The sequence below is a fragment of the Gavia stellata genome, chromosome Z, assembly GCF_030936135.1.
Source record: "Gavia stellata isolate bGavSte3 chromosome Z, bGavSte3.hap2, whole genome shotgun sequence".
In the NCBI taxonomy this organism is placed as follows: Eukaryota; Metazoa; Chordata; class Aves; order Gaviiformes; family Gaviidae; genus Gavia; species Gavia stellata.
In genome coordinates this window covers 13,854,575-13,877,015 of record NC_082637.1, presented here as the reverse complement: position 1 = coordinate 13,877,015, position 22,441 = coordinate 13,854,575, and the positions used below count along the sequence as shown (strand labels likewise).

Genomic DNA, 22,441 nt, shown 5'->3' with positions numbered 1-22,441 from the left:
TGATCACATAAGGATAAACAGCTCTAACATTTCTGTACAAAACTCGTATGATTCACTGGAATGATAAAATTGCAGAAAGTAGCACTATACACTACAGATAGAAAGTTTGGGGGGTAAAACAATAACAATGATATTTTTCTTAAGCTTTTCTGCCTGCCAAACAGTTAAATGTATGGAATCTCATCTACTTTTTGTGTCTTAACTTTCTAGATAAATTCAGAAAAGGCATGAACATTTGCTTATCTAATTCTCAATCCCTCACTTATTTGGAGCTAACCATATGAAATTCCTCTGAGGTTTACTGTCCTCCAAATCTAAATCATTGTCCCCTTCCATTGCAAACTCCGTAGTAGATCCATACCTGCATAAGTGAAAAGAAGTGGTTCATTGCAATACCCCTATGATCTAGTAACCAGCCATCATTCATGATATCAGTACGTTCCTGCTCTGCTTCTTCCCTTCTGTTATCACAGATATCCCAGAGAAGATCTCTTAGGTCCTAAAACACAAAATCAAATAAAAGAAATAACTATGAAAGAAAATTTAAATAGCTTTTTTATATTTATTATTAAAAATTATATGTTTGCCTGTGCATAGGGCATCTTCCCATTTGGGGCTTTTTCTTTGTTGTTACAAATGTCAAAGCCCGGTCAACAAGTCACGTGCTTACAGAGAACTGGCAGAAAGTAGCTTTACAAATGTGCCAGGCAGAAGAATACAAAAGTATGAGATTAATGTGTAGGATGCCTTGTTTTCCTCAGGCAGAGAAGACCTATCTAAGCTAGACAAAGACGTGAGAATGTGAATAGCTAAGCTCCCAACTGCCCCAACAACTTTCTACTTGAATGGTTTGCTAACTAATACACTTATAAGAAGAATACTCTAAGGAGATGTGCAATATGAAAAGTTCTGAGAAAATCATGTCAGAGTTAAAGTATTCTTCCAATTTGGATAGCTCCGTGCCATTTTTCTTTAACATTCTTTATAACTAAGGGCTCTTCAACTAGTGACTATATCTAATAGCAGCACTATGTGGCTCACTGACAGCACAGACCTATTAAGCATACAACATGCCTGCAAACCCTCTGTTCCCCATCACATCTCTGCACGGAAATATGTGACAGACCTAGGTAATAAGAGGCGATGGGAAGAGTGCTGTTAAATGCAGTGCTAAAGTAGGCTAAGATGAGCTGCCTGTCAGGCTCCAAGCAGTTCTACCCACCTGACCTGTTTCAGGATAAAGAGACAAGGTGTTCCAGACTACTAGCCCTGCAATGAGGAGCTTAGGCCTCAGGTGATAAGTGATTTCATATTCACTAGGTCTTGGTCTCCGCCTAATATGTCAGATCTTGTTTCTCTCCCCCTGTCCAAAGACTTCAGACAAATCCAGTTGTCCTCTGTTGGACAAAAGCCACAGGAAAGCTGACAAATGAGTAGTCCCTCGGCTACCTAATGTATCAGTGATGGCATAGATAGAAGGTAGCCAAGGTGAAGGCTATCAGATATTCATGGTTGTCCACACTGTAGAATATACGTGTAAGGATATGCTACTGAATAAAAAAGATATAAGCATACAACTTATCTGTTTTGCAGAGGTAGGTTGACCTTGGCTGGCTGCCAGGTGTCCACCAAGCTGCTCCGTATCACTCCCCCTCCTCAGAGGACAGGGGGAGAAAATATGATGGAAAAGTTTGTGGGTCAGGATAGTGATGGGGAGATCATTCACCCATTACTGTCACGTGCAAAGCAGACTCAACTTGGGGAAATTAATTTAATCTATTGCCAATTAATAATAGAGCAGAATAGTGAGAAATAGAACAAAACTAAAAACACCTTTCCCCCACCCCTTCTTCTCCCCAGGCTCAACTTCACTCCTGACTCTTCTACCTCCTGCCCCCCAAGCAGCACAGGGAGGATGGGGAATGAGGGGTGGCAGTGAGTTCACCATGCGTTGTCTCTGCTGCTCCTTCCTCCTCACGCTCTTCCCCTGCTCCAGAGTGGGGTCCCTCTCATCAGATACAGTCCTTCATAAACTTCTCCAATGTGGGTCCTTCCCATAGGCTGCAGTTCTTCAAGAACTGCTCCAGCATGGGTCTTTTCTATGGGTACAGTCCTTCAGGATCGTACTGCTCCAGCATGGGTCCCCCATCGGCCACAAGTCCTGCCAAAACACCTGCTCCTGCATTGTCTCCTCTCTACGGGCTGCAGTTCCCACCAGGAACCTGCTCTGGTGTGGGCTCTCCACAGGCTGCCACTCCCTTCAGGGCACATCCACTTGCTCTAGTGTGGGGTCCTCCATGGGCTGCAGGGTGGATATCTGCTTCACTGTGATCCTCTACGGGCTGCAGTCGAACAACCTGCGTCACTATGGTCTTCTCCAAAGGCTGCAGGGCAATCTCTGCTCCGGCACGTGGAGCACCTCCTCCTCCTCCTTCTTCACTGACCTTGGTGACTGCATAGCTGTTTCTCTCACATTTTCTCACTCCTCTCTTACAGTTGCCATGCAGCTTTTTTTACCCTTTCTTAAATATGCTATCACAGAGGCACCATCACCGTCACTGACTGGCTCAGCTTTGGCCAGCAGCAGGTCCGTCTTGGAGCTGGCTGACAGTGGCTCTGTTTGACATGGGTGCAGCCCCTGACGTATTCTCACAGAAGCCACCTCTGCAGACCCTCTGCTACCAAACTCTTGCCACATAAACCTGATACTATACAAACAAACCAATTGATGTTTTGAATAAAATGATGCACAGCTCTTTCTAGTACCTTCCCAAGACACATAAGGAGGAGCATTTTCTTCTTTGTCCTTATGTTATTCAAGTCACAGTTTTGATTTACTGTAAGCAGTGGAGATAACTGGAGAGGAAGAGAATGAGGTATCTTCCTCTGTGAGAAGCTAAAAGCATGTTTTATGTGTCTCTTTCTCTCCCACCACTCCCTCTTTTCAAAGTGAAGCAGCTTCTCTCTCCTTGTACTCAGATGGGTGAAAAAAAGAAAAAAATGGATGCATGTGCTAAGTGCCCTCCTATCTGGAACAAGAGAACTCGTGGGACCAAGTGACTGACCATGTTCGATGACAGCAATGGAGTGAGAGGGAATTTGGAGAAATTGCTGAAAGACAGTGAGTGTAACAGAGATGGGCTGCTGAAGTGTATTTTATCCACAGTGATTCTGAGTTTGGATCTTTAGAATGCCAAACCTCTGGCTGCCCTTTGGGCTTCAGGCCTTTGAGGAATTTTTCACACATGACAAAACGGGGTGGATTTTTACATTTTTCACCTGGTATCAAAGATATTCGGTTTTCAGGTTTCACAGCTGAAACCAGTGTAGTGTTTCAGAAAGGGTCCAGCTGAGATGACAGAGTTGAGCAGCCTGGGAAAGCTGAAAATGTTTGAAGAAAAACATTCCACAGATTATCACTCTTTTATTTCCTCTCTTTCCTTTTCTAGCATCAAGGAAGGATGGATGACAGAATTCTCACATTCAGGGAGGTACAATGGGCAGGGCTTAAAAGCTTCGAGGAAGTATCATCTTCACATTCACCCACAGATTTGGGATCCACAAGGACTAGAATGGGTCATTCAGAAACAGAAATTCTGGAAATCATATATTTACTCCAAACTGCCTTACTTACTGCCTTAGCACAGTATCTGAGTCTCACTGCATCATATGGGACTGTCACCTCCTCTTAACCTAATCTGAAATGGACAATGTCAAACACAGATTTCTGTTACGAGTGAAAGGCCAAATATTTTAAATTTTAGCTTTCTAAAATATAGGACAAAGGGATTCCAGTCTTTTTATAATACCATTTAGTAAAAATTAGGAATATGGGTGATGATTTTTAAGTCCTCTACTTCATTCTACTGAAATAATGCTATAGAAAAGGAGGTCCAATGCTTTTTCTGTCTCAGTGAATTCATCCATGATTCCAGCAGTGTTCCCTTCAACTAACAATGTTGCTAGCATTTTTTTCCCCTTCTCTGGGGGCATTTCCTGATACAACTTCAACTAAAAATCATGTCTGTTCTGAAATGGGAATCTGATAAATTCAAAGACAGCTCTACTTCCTGCCTATGTTAAATCTGTCTCTGAACTTGTTAGGACCTTTACTCTTACAGATTTTTGTGAAGAACTCTCAGGACATGTGTGACCTAGCAAAGATCTACCTGAATCAAAACATTTCAAAGAAATTCTCTGTACTTTGCATGAATCAGTTTTAGAAAACATACACTACCATATATCATTTATGGAAAAACTGCCAAGATTTGTTAGAATGTGACAGAAATGTCCAAACTCGTGAGTAAAATGTCTGAAAACCATAAAACGTGAAGAAAAAGAAAGCAGAGGAATATTTATTTTACAATGAGCCAGAATACCACAGTATAACCTAAAAAAAAGAAACAAGACAGAAGAAATATATGGCCAAACACCAGAGAAATAATTGTGAAGAACACTTTATATGCAAGAGGAAGTGCAATAGTTTAAGAGGACTGGTATAAAGGAAAAATATGTAAATAATTATATCCTTCATGTTACATTGAGCTTGTATACAATGAAATAATACATTAGGGTATGTTATAACTTTTGCCACTTACTTACAGTAACTCTTTGGTGTAGTTCTGCTTTTGTTTCCTCATCTTCTCGCAGGTCATCAGCAATTGAATTAAAATCTGATTGCCACTGAGATACAAACTCCTGCTTAAGATCAGGACGCTTCAAATAATCTTGGAAATTTTTTCTGTAAGGTACGGTAAAAATAATTTTGGTGTTAAAAGACCAAGAATGCCATAAGGAAAATACAAAATAGTTATATTAATGTAATAAGCTACTATTTCTACTCACCTAACATCTGCTAAGTAATAAATCACAGAGTGCTGTTCATCCCTTAGACATCTAAGTATAGTTTTGATGGTATTCACATATGCATTTTCTACCATTTCCCAGTAAGGTACTAAAAACGCAGGTATCTCCTGTGAATTTTTTGAAAACATCAAAATTAATTGATATATTTCTTGGTAACCCATTTAGCTGTAAGATTAGCAAATATAAGAAAGACTATTTCATGAAATCATGTTACTGATTTTTTTTCACTATGTATTTCTTTTGATTTCCAACTATTTACAACTGATTATAAACACTTTACCAGCATATAGTTTATCCTGAGCAGTTCTTTGGGAAAAAAGTGGCAGTACTCAAAATGAATGGGAAATTCCAATATCTGTGGTTTTGGATATACTCATAAACTACGTGAAGATACCAGGTGAGTACTTACTGTTCAAGCTGCTAAAAATCTAAGCTGTCTAGGGTTGCAAAAGTGACATTAGTCTGACTGACGGCCATGAAATGCAAAATAAAGCCCATGGCCAGAGGAAACCCAGCATATGCGAGCTACTGGCAGTCATGAAGGCAAAACTGGTAAATATTAGGAAAGGAATTACAGAATAAAATACAAACCATCAGTATGCACCCTTCAAATCTACATCTCAAATACTGCATGCAGTCCCAGCTCCCCATATAAAAAAATTTACAGTAGAAGTAGAACAGACAGACAGAAGGGCAAGGATCATGACTGAACATATGAACTGCTCTACATGAGGACAGTTAAACAGATTATGACTGGATTGGAGAAGCAAAGCAACATTGAGCAAAATGAATATGTAATAAATGCCTGTCACATCCTAAATACCTTCAGAGGGTAATTACAGAATTATTTTTCACTGTATCTCACAATACAAGAACTAGGGTAATCAAATGACCCAAGCAAACAACAGGTTTAAAGGAAAGAGACAGAAATATTTTTTCAGAATAAGCATAATTATACAAGCTATATCATGGAGACCAAAAAGTAAATTGCTTCAAAAAAAGCAACCAGACATAATCAGAAGAGGACGTAATAGGAAGAGAAGTCTATTGAGAGTTACTAAACACAAAGATGTAGATATAGAGTCATCTCAGGAAACCTCTACATTTCAGATCATTGGAAACTATGAAGATGTCCTTGGAGAAAACACGTTAGAAAAAAGTATTCTAGGAGAAAGATCAGTGCACACTCTCCCCATTCTTACATTCTTTCTACGAGATCCACAGCTGGCCCTTGTCAGAGACAGGAAACTGAACTAGTAAGTCTATGCTAGTATTTCATAATGTTAAAAAGTATTACTATTTTCGCATCCAAGTGCTATTCTTCATCATCATTGTGAAGAATTTAGAAAAAAAAACAATGTTCAAAATTTTAAAGTGTGTTTCCTTATTTTATATATTTTAGTAGCACCTGTTATTTGTTTTTTTAGATATTTATAATACAGTACTAGAGTACCTTTCACTGAAAAATATTAAAGAAAACAATGTGCAATGAGACAAAAGGTTTAGGTAAAATATGCATAAAATACTGAGAAAAACATATACTTTGATATCTAAGACTTTTAATCATGAATGAGTGTACCTTGGGAAGTGGTTCATCTACATAAATCCATTCATCTGATCCTGGTTCAATTGGCAGTGGTGCCACAGGAATGGGAGGAAGCAGATCTCGACATGTAACCGGTAAAAGATTTTTTCCTGATGATATTTCTTGAGCAGACCCTTGTATATGAGCATACAATTAGTACCTTCAAATGTATCTTAAGTATCAATAAACAGAATTAGACATCTATGCTACTTTGACAAGTTCAAAATAACAGAACAGATTCAATATTTCATTACCTAGGTGTTGTTCATCAAAAAATATACTAATCAAATCAGTGATGCCATAATTATAAAATCACTTTCCAGTTAAACTTATACTTTGCAGGACTGATACTTTTCTAAAACCATCACTGTGAGAGAAACAGGCAGATAATGAATCAGTATGTATGCATATGAAACAAATTCTTTACCAGGTAAACCAAGGCCAGTGTTGATACAATTCTGAGATTCATTATAACTATCATGATTTCAAGGACTCCCTGCTTAATGAAAGAACAGTTGTAAACACAGCTTCCATGCTAAACTTGGGAAAGAGTGAATCAAGACAAACAAACATTGAAGAAGAAAGAAAGAGATAAATTGAGCTAAATCTGGCCTAATATGGAAAATACACCTCACTCTGAGGAGAAGCTGGATGGGAAAAAAAAGAGAGACAGAAAACGTGGTAGAGAAAGAAAAAAGTGAAAAACTAACCCTATTAACCTATAGTATAGCAAAATAACACTGAATGTAGTTAGCAGCTTCAGAGCATGATTCAACGCTAGGATCTGAATGGACCTCTGGAAACATATCAGCATCTCCTCAGTGACCATAGAAGGTTTCTAAAACAACTAGATTTTTAAGTTAACATTAATTAACTACTCAGAATCATGTGCATGAATTCTGGCCAGTTTTCCTGTGGATTTGAAAATATTCAAAGAAAATAAATAGTCTTGCATTAAACCACTGTTATTACAGTCTTGCCTTTTTGTTTGAAAGAAGCTTAACATTTAAAGAATAGATATGTTTTCTTTTACTTTAAGTGTGACAATATGCCTCCGAAAAACACTGCCTTGCTGGGTGCTTCAGTGGAAAAACTGCTATCATTCTCCTGATTTAAGTTTATAAAAAGAACAAAACTGTTGGCCACATAAAATATTCCAACCCCTTCAGCTTCTGCGAAATATTTTGAGAATCAGTCTCTGGATTTAGCTTTACCATGTCACTCCCAGAATGCTACTGATGTCTGACTAATTAATATACATTCTCATACCTCTGTTCTGCTTATATAAACTGAATAGTGAAGGACAGCTTGGAATCTATCAACATAAATACGAAATTAGACACTATTATCTGACCACTGGGATTATTTCTCCATAGGGATAAAGTACTTCTACAAGATAGCTGGATTCTAACCGGAAAATCTCAACTCCATTTGCATCAATAGGAATTTTGCCACTGACTCCAGCAGGGCTATGAATTATATCACGCACATAATAAAACCAATTCCAACCAGGTAGTTCTTTGAAAATGCTCCATCCAGTTTTCTGTCAGGTGTGATATTTCCAAGAATTTTTCATGAACTGGAAACCTTGTGCAGGAGTAGTGGTCTAAACTTTTACAGTTAAAAATGCTTTTCAAGCTAATACTTTTTTTTTTTTTTTTTGGTGGTAGAAGACACATCAAGACTTTCTTGTAATAATTTTGAAGCAAAAACATGGTTATTCAGAAGTCTACTAATCCTGGTTTACTTGATGCATCTTTTCCCCTGGATACTTCATATTTTCTTCTTTTTTATTTTTAAATTATTCTTTCCTTTTGGGTGATTAAAAGGAAAAATGGAATAAAGATGCACTAAAACACATGTCAAAACCACTCCAAGTTATCCATGTTTTTAAGCTGCTGCTGATAAATGAATATATGTTGATAATGGCAAGTTAGTCTTTTTTATACCATTATGCTATCGGATATGGTGAAGATACTAGCTGTAATATTTAATCCAGGAAGAAAGAACTGAATTTAGTAATCCTTTATGGAATTTAAATAAATCCAATTGACACTTTCCTTTAAATATTTTAAAAATTTTTCTCAGATGATCTTTACAATCATGTGCAATTGGTCCATACCCTCTGAAAAGGTAAAAACACAACACAAAAGTTCAGAGTTCTGGTGCAGTTGTCACTAACGCATACATCCCCAAAGCCTTGCAGGGCCAGTGATAATGCATGTTTCCATATAGTTTTGTACATTAATTATTAGTGTTAATTATAAGGAACAAAGTCTTACCGAACTGTAGAAAGTAGGAACAAGAAAACTTACTTCTATTCTGGTTTTTGGCAATTTCTTCCATTATAATTTCCTTCACTGTTTCGCACACAAGACTTTCTTCTATCTCTGCATTGACTTTCACTAGAATATTTTGATGGACTGAAAACCATTTTTCTAATTCTGGCCACGTGTCTAGAAAGCCGGAAATTCTACAAATATCATATTAATGTATAAAATTAAAATCTAACTAATGGAAAATAAAACATTTCCCCAAATGAATAAACAAAAGAAAAAGCAGACCATCTAATTTTATACTAAAACAAATCCAGGCATATTTTTTGCAAAATAATACTCCATCCATATCAACCCCTTCATTTTTAATATAGGAAAATTTTCAAAATCCTACAGTTAACTAATCTTATATATTTCTTACTCTTTTTTATCACAAGCTAAACCTACTTTCTTATATCACAACTAAAACAATACTAATAATATAGTAGTCTGAAATAGTTAATATCAAATATTTAAAAACAAAACTTGTTCTTGATTTTGCTCTTTATGTAAAGTTGAACATCTAATGATTGAATAAAAAAAAATTTCTTTTATAAATGTAAAAGCAGAAGATACCATTTTAGAAAATCTGTAACTCAAATCAAGTGCATTTCACTCAACGGCAGTCAGATGATGTATGACATACCTTAGATATATGTATGCATAGAGATATATATATGTATACCTATGGTTCATGCAATACATATCTGAAAAAATAAATTCTCCTTGCAAGAATACCTTGGAAAAGCAAACCACATCAATTCTTATCTTCTAGGATTATTTATATTGTGCCAAAAATGAAAGTACTCTTTAGGCTCCACATTAGAGAAACTCCCAAGAAAATTCTTAACATTAGGCATATCAGTACTATCATGGATCACATATGAGATTCAGATTCATTACATGAGTAAATATCTGGCTGAAGCAACTTCTTTGTACTTCATACAACATACCTATGTAGCACCTGGTCCCTGCCTAAGCCAATCTTCTCCTCTAGGATTTCACCATCTGAATTATGATTGTTGTTCTCCTGTTCAGTTTGAGATGACTTTGATTTATCTGCTGTGTGGAAAACAGCATATATGAACATATATTGAAAAAGGCAATTATGCAGGTAGTTATTTGCCCCAAGTAAGATGATGATTAAAAGAAAAATTTCAGTGTTCCTTGATCTTACATTTCTTCATTTAAGAATTGGGTACCAAACTTCCTAAAAGAAAGGAAGAGTCAGAGAAAATCACAGAAAGATAAAATTAACCTGGAAAGGACCTGAAGACAGTGTCTTGCCTCTTCCTCTGTTTAAATGCATAGCCAATTACAGCACTAACATTTCCTGGTGGATGCTTTGCAGTCAAAGAAATCTCCAGTTGTAGAGAGGGAGCGTTCCTGTGGGTGGACTATTTCAGGCTTATCTATTCTAACAGTTAGAAGGTATTCTCCCAGTCTAATCTCAATCTTCCTTGAAGTAACTACTCCTTTTCACAATGGGCAGTTATTCCTCTGCGTCAGAAGACAAGGTATTCTCTCTCTGATTCTTCTCTAAATTCAAAAAACCCTTTAACTGATTAGAAATAAACCATTTTTTATAGATTTCTGATTTTTTTATTGTTCTTTTGACTCTTTCTATCACCATATTACATCTTATGAAATAAACTATGTTTGGATTCCTGAGATTATATCACATATTATCACATTTTCAAAGTGTTTTGGCAACACAAGGTCTTTAACAAGAATTTCAAGTGTCTATACATTTATCTTCACCACATTGTTAGCAGAAGCTCTAATGATTTTGCATCATCCTCACTCCTACCTATGCATAAAAGCTAAAGGTAAATGGTGCTTTAAATCAAGGCATGTGCCATGTAAGTGCTGCAGTGAAAACAATGAAGAGGAATCCCCTTATCATTTAGACAATATGGGACATATTCATGAAAAGAACTTATGTTTTGCCAAGGCGAGTAAGGGGAATTAAAAACATGTGGTCTGGAAGTGAAACAGCCCTCAAAAAGCCTTCAATGCCTTTGCCTTTGTTGGCCAAAATTGGCGATTTCTGATTGTTCACTGGGTAACTGAAGACAAAACAAAGGCAGTAAACAACAGAGAATGCATGTTGGCACATCCCTTTGTTTATCCTTTCCTTCATCCCTTTCCAAACGTGTCTCCTGGAGAAAAATACTATTTACACATACTCATTTGTAATGGGGCATATTCCTGCATCTGTTGTAACCTGTGTTTTTTCCAGCTGCTGTTTTACGTGATATCTAACACTAGTCACTGTGCTTGCTATCTCAGCTCCAGTGAGAATTCAATACAAATACAAACAAGTGTATACAAATGCACTTGCACACTTCTGATCTGCCTTTGACTGAAACAAATAGAAGTATTTGAAATAATCTGGAAGCATTCAAGGTGATAATGCACAATTGACAAAAGTGATACTGTGAGATGTAGAGAAATTTTGCAGTAATGCTATTTTGCTCCAATAGGTACAACTTACAGGTATACCTGGTAAATAATGTTTGGGATTAATGTGTTACTTATACCTAGTCGTGTACTTTTGGACAGCTAAAGTTAAAAGGGGCTTTACAAATGGAGAAGAAAGCTGTCAAGAAATCTAAACAATTTCTAATTTCATAATTGTCAAAGGAAAATATAGATACTATATAATTTAGTATTTTAATAAAAATATGCAACTTGCTATTATGTTGCAGAGTACTCATAATTTAGTCATTTCAATATTATAACAATCTTTAAATCCCCCATACATCAGCATCTGCTTGTCATTTTACTTTGTTAAAAGTAGTTGGAAACTTACACTTCAAGTTAGCCACACGTTTCAGTACCACAGTGTCTGAAATATCCAACAATACAGAAACATCAAATGCAGGTGAGGTAACAGGAGGTTTGTTAGGGGCTCTAGGATCTGTAACAAGTGAGAGCTTTCCAGAATTTGCATCTTTTGCTTCTGGATCAATCCCTGTATAGGCTTTTTCAAATAGCTTTGCTTGATTAACTGTCATTGGAAACCCATCCACAATCCACCCCTTCTCTGGTGGCGTTTGGCTAAAAATAAATGAAGAAGAAGAATTATACAGTGAATTGATAGGATAATAATAAAACCTAAAAAAGAGCCTGCCCTAGCAGTCTTTCATTCTGAATTCAGTATATTAAATATCCTGATGAATACAGAATATGACAGACATAATTAAAAGTTAAACTTAACGCAATGGATTTTAAATCAGAAAAATAACATGAAGCCTAACTAAAAGTGAAAAAAAGCAAAAACAAAACAATTTTTGCTGTCTTGATAAAGTTTTCAAAAACACTCTCTATAGAGACTATCATCAGAGGTGTAATTTCACTATTTCCTCTACTAACTTTTGCACTGAAGTAACAAATAGCAAAATCTGTTTAGTAAGTTTAAGATATAGTCATGGGAGTAATATAACTTAAATGATATTCATGTGGGAACTTAAGCGCTAATTATACATCAGGATAGTTGAGAAAATTTTCTGTCAAACAAGAGTAGACAAAAATAAGTAACCTAACTGATGAAGTATGAATGCTTGGATTATGCATTTCACAACATTTGAAAGAAAAAATACTAGCACATGCTGAATAGCTTCCAACTAATAAACAAAATAGAGACATTAGTTATATTTAATGACTATGTGATAGTCATGTGCATATTTTTACTTATATTTTTACTCATATTTTCAGGGCTAGACTCTACTGGTGGCATTCTACTGCTAGCATAAAATGAGCATTAACTAACTTCACCAATTAGCTCCATTTCCCAAGTAGAAGATGCCACTGTTCAAAAAATATCTTAATAAAGAGAAATGGCTGAATCTGGACTACAAGCTGGATAATTATGTTCTAAATAACTGACGAAAAAAAGCTATACAATTTCATACTTAATGGCTTCCAATAGGATGTCAATTAGTAATTCATCGGGAATACTTTCTCCTTTCTTCAACAATTTCTGTGATGCGGCGCCAAGCTGGGCACGTACAGATAGCTGTGGAAGAGTGGAGCGTAAGACTAATATGCTCAGAATGTTCACAAAACTCACTGTTAAAAAGAGTATGATTCTACTTTAAATATTGTATATTATACATTATTTATTTAAATTTAATGTTTATTGTGTTATTTATTTATGTTTAATATTTATTGTTATTTATTAAGGAGAAAGAGTTTCAGCTGATGTAAAAAAGGCCTAATTTAATTGAAAACTCCGACTGATTTCCATCATTACACCCATGAATATGCCAGACAGAAACAAGGTGGAGAAACAAAGGATATGAAGGCCAAGAAATAAAAAGTGTCATGGTTATAAGCTTATTCTGATTTTCACTCCCATAAATCCACTGATGGTTTGCTACAGCAGCATTTAACTTCATTAGTTCTACTGGGATTCTTTTATATCTTAGCTTTTGAAGTATTTTCCAGTGAGCAGTAAAGTCAAAGAGATCATTGTAGAATTAAGTATTTTTGAACATAAAGAAAAGAAACCTTGTCATGGGATGAACAATCTGCTTGGCAGCAGCAAGATCAGGAATACATTTTTGCTAACTCAGAAATGACATAGAAAGTACCATGTCTCACGTAAATGTGATATTTAACAAGAAGATATAGAACTTTAACAATATGTACAATTCTAACCAACATACACAGGAATAGATTTTCATAATAAACTCTTTTCTTATTTCATATAGAAAATGCTTACAGTGAGGTCAATAAATTCAGACTGATGAAAAAGTGTCACCATTTAAGTAATTTAACCATTTTAACTAATGCATCTTTATAAAGTAGAAGCTAAAATTGGATTACAAACCTTGGATAGGCCATCCTGACTGTTATCTGATTTAAATTCTTGCCCAGATGGATCCTTTTTGACAGGACAATTGCCTAAAATGGGTACATTACAAAGTTTGACAATTCTGTTACTAAAGTATTTATTACTATAGATAAATAATAAAAGTGTATGCCCCTATTGTTCTTTGAACAAATCAACACAGAAGTTATATACAATTGTTAGAATCATAGGATCATTGATTCAGGTTGGAAGCAACTTCTGGAAGTCATCTAGTTCAAGTTCAACCTTCTGCTCTAAGTGGCATCAGTTAAAGGGTCAGACCAGGTTGCTCAGTTGCCTACCCAGTGTTATCTTGAACACCTCCAAGGATGGAGACTACACTACCCCTCCAGGCAATTTGTTTCCATGCTTGATGGTTCTCAGGGGGAGAAGGCCCTGTCTTATGTCTAGTCAGAAGGGCTTTGACAGATACCTCCACAGGAAAAGGAAGGCTAGGGAAAATGTGGGCCTGCTGAAAGAGACATGCAGAAGACTGAGGTATCCCAAGCCCCTGAGACTATCAGGAAAGTCTGCAGCAAGAAAGATTTACCCTTGGTGGAGGAGGATCAGCTTAAGGAACATTTAAATAAACTGGAAATACACAAGTCCATGGGACCTCATGGCATATACGCACACATGTTGAGGGACCTGGCCGATGTCATTGCTAGGCCACTCTCAATAATCTTTGAAAGATCCTGGTGACTGGGCGAGATTCCTAGGACTAGAAGAATGCAACTGCCACTCCTCTCTTCAAGGAAGGCAAGAAGGGGGAATTGTGGATGTACAAGCCAGTCAGTCTCACCTCAGTCCCTAGGAACTGATGGAGCAGATAAGCGTGCAAACAATTTCCAAATATATTAAGGACAAAAAGATGATTGGGAGATGTCAGCATGGATTTATGAAGGGGAAATCATGCCTGACTAACTTGACAACCTTCTACAATGAAGTGACTGGCTCAGTGATTGAGAGGAGATCAGTGTATGCTGTTTACATTGACTTTTGACACTGTCTTCCTTAACATCCTCATAGACAAACTGATGAAGTATGGACTAGGTAAGTGGACAGTGACTTGGACTGCCAACTGGCTGAACTGCCAGGCTCAAGGCGTTGTGATCAGCACTGTGAAGTGCAGTTGATGGTCAGTGATTAGGGGTGTAGCCCAAGCACTGATTCTGAGACAAATACTGCTTAACATCTTCATTAACGACCTGCATGATGAGACAGAGTGCAGCCACAGCAAGTCTGCAGGCGATACAAAACTGGAGTGGTTGATACACCAGATGGTTATGCTGCCCTTCAGAAGCACCTTGATGGGATAGAGAAAAGGGCTGACAGGAATCTCATGAAGTTCAGCAAAGGGAAATGCTTCTGGTGAGGAAAACCTCATGCCTTCAGTACCAGCTGGGAGCCAACTCTCTTGAAAGCAGCTTTGCAGAGAAGGGCCTGGAGGCCCTGGAGGAGAACAAGTTGACCACGAGTCAGCAATGTGCTCTTGCAGCAAAGGCAGCCAACAGCATCCTGGACCACATTAAGAAGATATGGCACTGATGAGACCACATCTGGAGTGCTGTCTCCAGTTCAGGACTCCCCAGTGCGAGAGAGACATGGATATATTGGAGCAGGCCCAGAGAAAGGCCCTGATGTTTTCTAAGGTCTGGGAGTATCTGACACACAAGGAGGGGCTGAGAGCTGGGACTGTTCAGCCTGGAGAAGAGAAGGCCTGAGGGGAATCTTACCAATGCGTAGAAATATCTGGGGTGGGGAGGGGAGTAAAGAAAAGAGAGACAGACTCTTCTTAGTGGTGCCAAGTAAAATGACAGAAGGCAACAGACAAACTGAAACACAGGAAATTCCATTTAAACATAAAAATATTAACTGTAAGGGTTATGGAATATTGGAACGTGTTGCTCAGTGAGGTTGTGGAGTCTCCATCCTTGGAGATGTTCAGCATCCAACTGAACACAGTCCTGCACAGCCTGCAGTAGTGACTCTGCTTTGAGGAGGAGAATATATAAATAAAACATATACACACCTTTGGTTTCATTGATAGGTGTTTCTGTTTGCAGTTTCTTCAGAACTTTCAGTGGTGATTTCAGTAAGTTCTTCTGGACCTTGTATTAATTATGAAAGGAAATGGATTAGAAAGGAAACTTCATATTACAAGAAAAACAATCCTGCCAATTCAAGCTGACTCTTGAAGTCCTGTACTTCAAAACTTAGAATTAAGTTTGAAATTGAGTAAAAAATTGAAAAAATATGCTTTCTTCCCTATACATTTCATTCTCATCTGCCTGTGGAAGCCAAAACCAAAATTATAAAAAATGTTTACCTCATTTTGTTCCCCAGAACTCTCTGCTTCTTGTAGAATCACATTGTGTTCAGTTTTCATTTCATTTTTAAGAAAAGCTTGGATGGCCTCCTGAACCAGAGTATCAACAGATAGTACCTGAATATTGCAAACTAATACACAAAAAAATTAGGTAACTTTACAGTTTGAGTTGAGTATACATACAGAGAGACTATTACTGGCAATTAAATTAATGATTTCATTTGGTCTTTTGATGTAAGTTGTTTCCACTTTCTCTTCTCTGCAACCACTTCAGTGTGTATCCACAATCACATAGCTATCTTGCTAGTATCTTCTATAATAAACATCCCTAGAGAAGATTGCCAAAAGCATTTTCGAATTCTCAATGCAGAAGCAATACTATATTGACATTAGATTCAAGTTCAGGTGTTTTTAATCTTATTTTGGAAGATAATGAATGAATGACTTGCAACCAACCCCTGCAAAATACAGATACATCTGAGATGCAAGGAGTAGCAATGCAAGGATTTGCCCGAACAATTTTCATAGTAAGAGTGGAATTTTAACACAAATAAACATTTTTAAGAATTTTAGGAAAAAAAAAAATCTACCTTTTTCAATAAACTTTACACAGGTAGTTTTTCCACTAAAAATTTTTCCCAGAACACATCCCTTGATAGGAAATGGAGGAAATACAGGTGGTGAAGATTTGGGTTCTGGAGGATAGAAAATCTCCATCAGTCTACGAAGCACATGACCCAATATGTTATTATTAAAAGGAGGTTTGTTTTCACTATTCTCTTCAGTTGGGCACCATTCCCCTGTCATACTCTGTATAAATGACAAATAACCGAATAATTTGTCAATATGCCTTGTCTTTCATCTTTCTAGATACATGTATTTATACACAAACACAATACATAAAATAACCAAATCTGAATAAGTACTAAATAATAAAATACTTTTTAGAATAGACCCTTGTTAAAAGCTATAATTATGTCATCATCATTAAGCATTTATTGATATTCACTAACATCTAGTGTTAGAGAGAGACAAGTACTCCTACAACCATTTTCATAGATTCCTAGAATAATTTTTTTTTAGTTCCATAAACATGAAAAATCATTTCACCAATACCACAGAATGAATCAGTAGCAGATTTTTGGAAGAGAAGCCCGGTATCCTAAAATTCGGCATTCTAAAAACTGGGCAACATTATTGCCCAGTATCACACATAAATCTTTGAAAATCTTTACGGACAAAGATTTCAAATATACATATATTTGCCTAACACACATTCAATATAGAGAAAAAAACCCCAAAACCAACAACCCAAACCAAACAAACCACCATACAATTCGAACAATTTTAAGGGAAGGAAATACTGAGTAGAAACTTCCAGTTCATTTACTCTGAGACCAATATAAATTTGTCAGTGGTATGAGTTACCAGCAAACAGCTTAATGAGGTTTTGCTAGTAAAGATACTCTTACTGACAATCACATTGGAAAAAAGATGAGACTGGAAGGATTCCACAGAATTGTGCTTTTGCCATCCTAATACATACTCTACCAGTATTGGATCTTGTAACACCAGGAAAGTCCTGATGTGCAGTTTATGCTATGAGAAGCTAAAAGAGAACATTTTAGTATGCAAAATAATACTAGTTCTGTATTAATTGTTATTTGGTTGCAGGCTACTAAATAGCTGTTTGGAAGATATGCGGACTAATAATTTTCCCAATTAGATTCTAGCTTTTCACTTCACTTGGGGTGCACAATAAAGGGCTGAGAGGCAAAGTTAAATGCTTCAGCAAGAGAAATTCCAATTAGGGAAAAAAATGAAGAAAAAAAATATTCACAATGAGAGTGGTTAAGCACAGCAACAGGTTGCACAGAGAGTCTGTGGAATCTCTATCCCTGGAAATACTTGAAAGCTGACCAGACAAGGTGCTGAACAACATGATCTGACTCAGAAGTTGGCCCTGCTTTGAGCAAAGAGTTTGAACTACATAACCTCCACATCCCTGTCAACCTAAATAATTCTATAATTCTATAAATAAAATACTTAATCACCATCAACAGAAGCAACCAGTTTCAAAGTTCCACTGAAAGATAATGTTTTTAATTCATGTTCCAGGTAGAATATGCAACCTTTTCCTGAACTTACTATCACAAATGATATATCACCACAGCATATATTCTACTAAGACAACTTGATCAGTGTTGACTTCGAACATATATGCATTAGACAGAATAACACAATGTAACTTATTATCACTCTGTCCTGGATTTGGCTGGGATAGAGTTAATTTTCTTCACAGTAGCTAGTATGGGGCTACATTTTGGATTTGTGCTGGAAACCGCGTTGATAAAGCAGCGATGTTTTAGTAACTGCTGAGCAGTGCTTACACAGAGTCAAGGCCTTTTCTGCTCCTCACCCCACCCCACCAGTGAGGAGGCTGGGGGTGCACGGGAAGTTGGGAGGGGACACAGCCGGGACAGCTGACCCCAACTGACCAAAGGATATTCCATACCATATGACGTCATGCTCAGCATGTAAAGCTGGGGGAAGAAGAAGGAAGGGGGGGACATTCGGAGTAATGGCATTTGTCTTCCCAAGTAACCGTTACACGTGATGGAGCCCTGCTTTCCTGGAGATGGCTGAACACCTGCCTGCCGATGGGAAGTAGTGAACGAATTCCTTGTTTTGCTTTGCTTGAGTGTGTGGCTTTTGCTTTACCTATTAAACTGTCTTTATCTCAACCCACGAGTTTTCTCACTTCTACTCTTCTGATTCTCTCCCCCATCCCACCTGGGGGGAGTGAGCGAGTGGCTGTGTGGTGCTTAGTTGCCGGCTGGGGTTAAACCACGACACACTCTAAATTAAAATATGTTTTTAATCAGTAACAACAAACAAAAAAATCTTTTTGAGTTGCAAAATATCCCCTCTCTAATATATTTCAGAAAACATACTTCTTAATATGTAATTAAAAATACATGTTTAAAAAACCCAAATCTTTGTCTTATCTGAACCATTGTTCCTTAAACATATAAGTAGAGTTGGATCCGTTATTTTATATTCTATCAGGCCTGTAGGAAAAAGTAATTCCAAATGGAAGGGGCTCCCCATTCGAAGTACTCACCTTTCAGATTTCTTGCCCTTTTAGCCAGAAGATTGCTAGACTGTACCTGTCTTGAGCTATAGTAGCTTACCTGTCAGAAACAAGCTTTCAGGTATCCAGGTGAGAGTTATATAACTCCTGGTCAACACTCTCGATCCAAACTGGAAATTATTTGATATTTTGAGCAGTGCCTACTGTTATGGTTGTTTTAGGTGATTCCATTAATTTATTACATGATTAGCCACAACTGATGATGTGGTAGTTTCCAAAAATTTTCAAGCTCAATCTAATGTGGCATGTGCAACACACTGATAGCACTGTATTTTGTTCTTATATTTTATCAAATATATTTGACACTTTTAGTCAGTATTCCTAATGTAAACTTAGCATTCTTGAGAGATGCCGAATTGCCTCTGCTGGGCTTTTTTCTCAAGGGTTAAGAAAATCAGCATAAACTTTGCCAGAATGCCCTGCCAATACAGTTTTATCTAGAAGCAATCCTTTGAAGGTATTAGCTGTTCACTTAGGTTTTTAGAACATGTAAGTACTAATTGGTGCCAAAAATTTTACACATCATATGATACCAGCTTTTGATGAATAATGATTCAGAAAGGCATAAGACTAACAACATCTGGAAAAAGATTAATTATGTGAATGCACGTTTGAAACAGACTGGTAGTGAAAAAGAGGCTTTAAATGTGTCATTAAATGTTTGTGACCTTCAGTGCCCTTACATCTAGAGAAGACTACTGAGACTTTGTAATATAAACAACAATATGACTGAAAAACTTAATTTTTCATTGGTTTTCTCTACTCTTTCCTGCCTATCTGTCCTGCATTACCTCCCTGTTAGTCTTGTATATATGCCTTTTTTCACCTGAAGAAAGTGATCATGAAATTCATTACATAAGTTGATATGGTCTGAACAAGGACCTTATAAACAGATAAATATGTTAAGATTGAAACCAAAGTAAATTGAGCTGTCTGGCATTCATCACAAAAATGCGTTACAAACATTTATATTCATTGCAAAAGAATATGTACCAATTGGTTCAGGATGTGGATAAAAGCACATATATATTGTAGTTATAATTTCCCAAGAAGTCAAAGACAGGTTATTTGCCATAATTTTGCCATATTCTAGTTAAACAGATTATTTGAAAAGACTAAATATGTAGTGGGATTTTTTTTTTTTCCAAAGAAAAGCATCATTAATGTAATTTGGAAAAAATTGTACAATATATTTTAACAATGAAACATTGATCCTTCATCTTTCACTTGTGAATTTACATTAATGTATTAGTAAAGTTGAAGATAAGTTTCAAGGCACCCTGAAAAATAGTTACTTGTATTCTAACAGAAGGTTAACAAAAGTGTCAGCCATTTTTAATAATTTTCACAAATGTTACCATCTTAAAATAAATAGATCACTCAAACCAGGAAACCCTGTTAGAAATCTTCCACTCAAAATTGCTGAAATTAAGACTATCAGGTTTTGTAAAAGATAAAGTATTTCATTTTACTTGCTTTTGCTGGCTACTTTCTGTTGCATTTTTAAACATGGTAGCATTAACCACACTTTCAAATTCCAATTACCTAAAAATTAATTGCATTGCAATTAACATGTTGGTCCTACAAACTCAAGAGAGAAATATAATCAATGTTATATACAAGAGTAAAATTATAACAGTGTTTTAAAATTACACCAGTTTTCCAGTGCTACTAACATAAAAATAGTCATATCTTTCATATAGAACCTTAGGCAATGAAAAGAAAATGCATGTCAAAATCTGATACCAGAAACTAGTAAAAGAGCAAAATGAAACATCACAACAAAATGTTTATGATTATGAAAAATCAACGTGTATTATCTTCCATTATGTCTTATCAGTTTGATGTACCTTGTATTCACCATAATCTTTTTCATCTAACAGATTCATTTTATTCAGCTCTACAAGTTGTTCTGCGCTTGGTTCATCTGGCAAAGGTTGAATTGAGGCTTGTTCATACATTGGTTTTCCATTAAAAAAAAATTCCTTCCAATCAAGCATCAGTTTTAAAGGAATTCTGCTGCAGAAGAAAAAAAAAAAAGGAGTTTCAAACAAAAAATTAAAGGGGTGAGATATTTGAGAATAGTGGACCCAAATTCTACAAGAATCACAATCATGAAACAAGCATATGCTAAACTAGATATAGTTTATAATGCTTTCTATAATTATTACAGCTTTTTGTAAGTGCTTGGTAACTTATATGACAGCCGTAGGCACTTGTAGGCTTCTTCAGTATTTTCACAAATGTGTCATCACACAGTATTTGGCTGGTAGAGCAGTGTAGTAACAGTTTTGCTATAGCTGTTTTTCCTTGCTCCATAATATTCCTCCCTTTTGTGGGGTAAAGCCTCCTCTCACCAAAAATCTACAGAATTTTTTCCTGGAAGCTAAAATTAATTTAGAATTATATGAGTAATCAAACTCAACTTTTTTTTCTTTTAGAAAGGAAAAATATTCATATGAAACAAGATGACAAACTGCATATAGTAGCAAGCTAAATGCAAACAGGATGCTGACACATGTGCCATTAGAATTCTATGGCTGCTAAATAAACAATACAAATATCAGCTTAAATTTAACAAATGGTCAAAATGAAAGATTCTACCATTTCTTAAGATTACAACAATTTGGACTTTTTTTGTTTTAGTAATGATTGTAGATAGTTAAGTGTTATAGCTTTAAATAAACTCTAAATGTGCTGTTCAAAAATAATTCAATACCTATTGTATGCATCCTGCATAACACAGTGCACGGAAGGACAGACAAAGCTTACCTATAGTGGCAGTAAATGCAGATATAACCTTGATATGCATACTTTGGAAAGATACTTCAAATATCACAGAATGGTAGGGGTTTGGAAGGGACCTCTGGAGATCATCTGGTCCAACCCCCGCACCAGAGCAGGTTCACCCAGAGCAGATTGCACAGGAATGCGCCCAGGCAAGTTCTGAGTATCTCCAGAGAAGGAGACTTCACAACCTCTCTGGCCAGCTTGTTCCAGTGCTCTACCACCCTCAAAGTAAAGAAGTTCCTCCTCATGTTTAGATGGAACTTCCTATGACCAAGTTTGTGCCCGTTACCTCTTCTCCTGTCACTGGGCACCACTGAAAAAAGACTGGCCCCATCCTCCTGGTAACCGCCCCTTCACTATTTATAAGCATTAATAAGATCCCCCTCAGTCTTCTCTTCTCCAGACTAAAAAGACACAAGTCCCTCAGCCTTTCCTCATAAGAAAGATGTTCCAGTCCCCTAATCAGCTTTGCAGCCCTTCGCTATACCCTCTCCAGCAGTTCCCTGTCCTTCCTGAACCGGGGAGCCCAGAACTGGACACAGTA

General features: G+C 36.7%; 1 protein-coding gene across 1 annotated transcript in view; it reads right to left on the bottom strand.

Moving 5' to 3' along the window:
• SPEF2 (sperm flagellar 2) overlaps positions 1-22,441 on the bottom strand; it is a 64,849-nt gene that overhangs the window by 20,910 nt on the left and 21,498 nt on the right. Inside the window, 13 exon segments of the mRNA XM_059833990.1 lie at positions 362-499; positions 4,603-4,741; positions 4,846-4,973; positions 6,446-6,585; positions 8,767-8,924; positions 9,720-9,828; positions 11,582-11,829; positions 12,684-12,787; positions 13,604-13,677; positions 15,657-15,735; positions 15,954-16,084; positions 16,544-16,763; positions 20,958-21,126. Coding sequence (XP_059689973.1) covers positions 362-499; positions 4,603-4,741; positions 4,846-4,973; positions 6,446-6,585; positions 8,767-8,924; positions 9,720-9,828; positions 11,582-11,829; positions 12,684-12,787; positions 13,604-13,677; positions 15,657-15,735; positions 15,954-16,084; positions 16,544-16,763; positions 20,958-21,126 — 1,837 coding nt within the window.